A 1,610-nucleotide genomic window follows, 5' to 3' on the forward strand; every position below is an offset into this window, starting at 1 on the left:
TATATATATATATATATATATATATATATATATATATATATTCAGCATCCCTCTTCCATGACTTTGTTTTTTCTCTTTTTGTGCAGCTACGCTGAAACGAAGCCTTCGTTTAGCAAATAATGGATACTACGACTCGAATGGGAAACCAACAATATCATACCGAGAGACGAGAGTCAGGTATTATATATATCCATCCTTACATCCGTTTTTTTACACCCTTGTCCCTTAGTGGGGTCGGGGGGGTATATTATATAAGCATTTTTTTAGCTATTATGTTTAACAGTCATCCGCTGATCAATGTACACATTTAAACATTTGTATTTTTTCCATCTTGGGCCAGGGGGATGCGAAGAAAACGCTTAGTAAGAAGGGGACTAATAGATGGAGACAGTTTGGACAGCTACCAGGATAATGATATGCTTTTCAATATAAAAGAGGAGATTGTCACTCTCATGCAACGTCATGGGATCATCTGTTTCATTTTGCTCCTTTTTGGTAAATACTCTCCTTCCACAAACAAGCAATTTGAAAGTGTTGTAGAAAGTCTGAATTTTTTATGCTATGTCACTGACTGTCATCTTCTGCTCTTGTTCATCAGGATGTAGCTGCCTATTTTCTGCTCAGCACTTGCGATCTTCCAAGTCATTTGTTACTCAACCTACAGAGGACACAACAGCCACAGAGGACACTACAGCTCCAGTGGACATGGTAGGTTTTCTCTTCCAAATATTAACTTTGATTTAAATATCTTGAACAAACTTGAGAACAATTTGTTAATTTCAATGTTGTGACAAACTTTCTGTCTCTTTATAAGAATCCAGAAAAGATCCCAGAACCTTTCCACAAAGATCTGCAGGAGATGAAGAAGGAGATGAAAAAGAAATTCGACTACCTTCTGCCACCAGCGGATCTTTGGCCAAACTTTGCTCTGGAGTCTCAAGGTGAGCTTTTAGAAATAAGATCATAAACCAGATTGCAGATTTTCAGTGTTAACGTTTCTTGACTCAGTATTTCTGTTTTTTTGTGCAGGTGCAAAACTTGTTCCACAGATGACTTCAGCAACATTTCACAACAACAGAACATGTAGATTGTTTGGGATATATTTTCAACAACAACCCTTAGGCCCAAACATAGCCATTCAGGTCTGAGCAACACTCAGAACATTAAATGAATATTATGCAAAGTGGTATTTCTGTTTGATAAAATATTAGGGTTTATGATTTTCTTTTCTAATTAGTCTTGACACCTAAACTTTGTTTTGTACTCTGTCTTCAGGGAAGAAATCATCTGAGTCCTGGACAATGTTGGGCCTTTGCAGGCTTCCCAGGACGATTATCCATCAAACTGTCCCACAGAATCACCGTTACTCACGTGTCCCTGGGTCACATTCCTAAGAGTATATCCCCGACTTTCACAGTCTCCAGTGCTCCGAAGGAATTTTCTGTCTATGTAAGTCAAGCAACATCACATGTATCATATATGTGTCCACCTATACTGTGGAAGAAGGGGCTTTAAATGTGTTAGCAATGATTTAGTATGACATCACTTGATCACATCCAAACTTTCTGTGTGCACAAATGAATTTTCTGCTTATCTCAGGGTGTGATATG

At 38.0% G+C, this 1,610-nt stretch overlaps 2 protein-coding genes across 2 annotated transcripts in view; both read left to right on the forward strand.

Moving 5' to 3' along the window:
• Nucleotides 1-1,610, forward strand: part of rpp38 (ribonuclease P/MRP 38 subunit) — a 16,669-nt gene that overhangs the window by 9,702 nt on the left and 5,357 nt on the right. The gene's annotated exons all lie outside the window — the stretch shown is intronic.
• Nucleotides 48-1,604, forward strand: LOC107836703 (SUN domain-containing protein 3-like). Its single transcript, XM_016673426.1, has 6 exons — nt 48-177; nt 341-495; nt 599-708; nt 803-941; nt 1,030-1,142; nt 1,276-1,604. Exons 2-6 carry the CDS (start codon nt 345-347, stop codon nt 1,513-1,515), a joined length of 753 nt encoding a protein of 250 aa, XP_016528912.1. The 5' UTR covers nt 48-177; nt 341-344; the 3' UTR covers nt 1,516-1,604.

Source organism: Poecilia formosa, unplaced genomic scaffold (genome assembly GCF_000485575.1).
Source record: "Poecilia formosa unplaced genomic scaffold, Poecilia_formosa-5.1.2 Scaffold77, whole genome shotgun sequence".
NCBI lineage: Eukaryota > Metazoa > Chordata > Actinopteri > Cyprinodontiformes > Poeciliidae > Poecilia > Poecilia formosa.

Excerpts from the sequence above, each read along its gene's own strand:
- LOC107836703 (XM_016673426.1), top strand. The coding sequence starts at position 345 with ATGCGAAGAAAACGCTTAGTAAGAAGGGGACTAATAGATGGAGACAGT. Across the intron at positions 496-598 it reads TTTCATTTTGCTCCTTTTTG|GATGTAGCTGCCTATTTTCT; the intron begins GTAAATACTCTC and ends CTTGTTCATCAG. Across the intron at positions 1,143-1,275 it reads GCCCAAACATAGCCATTCAG|GGAAGAAATCATCTGAGTCC; the intron begins GTCTGAGCAACA and ends CTCTGTCTTCAG.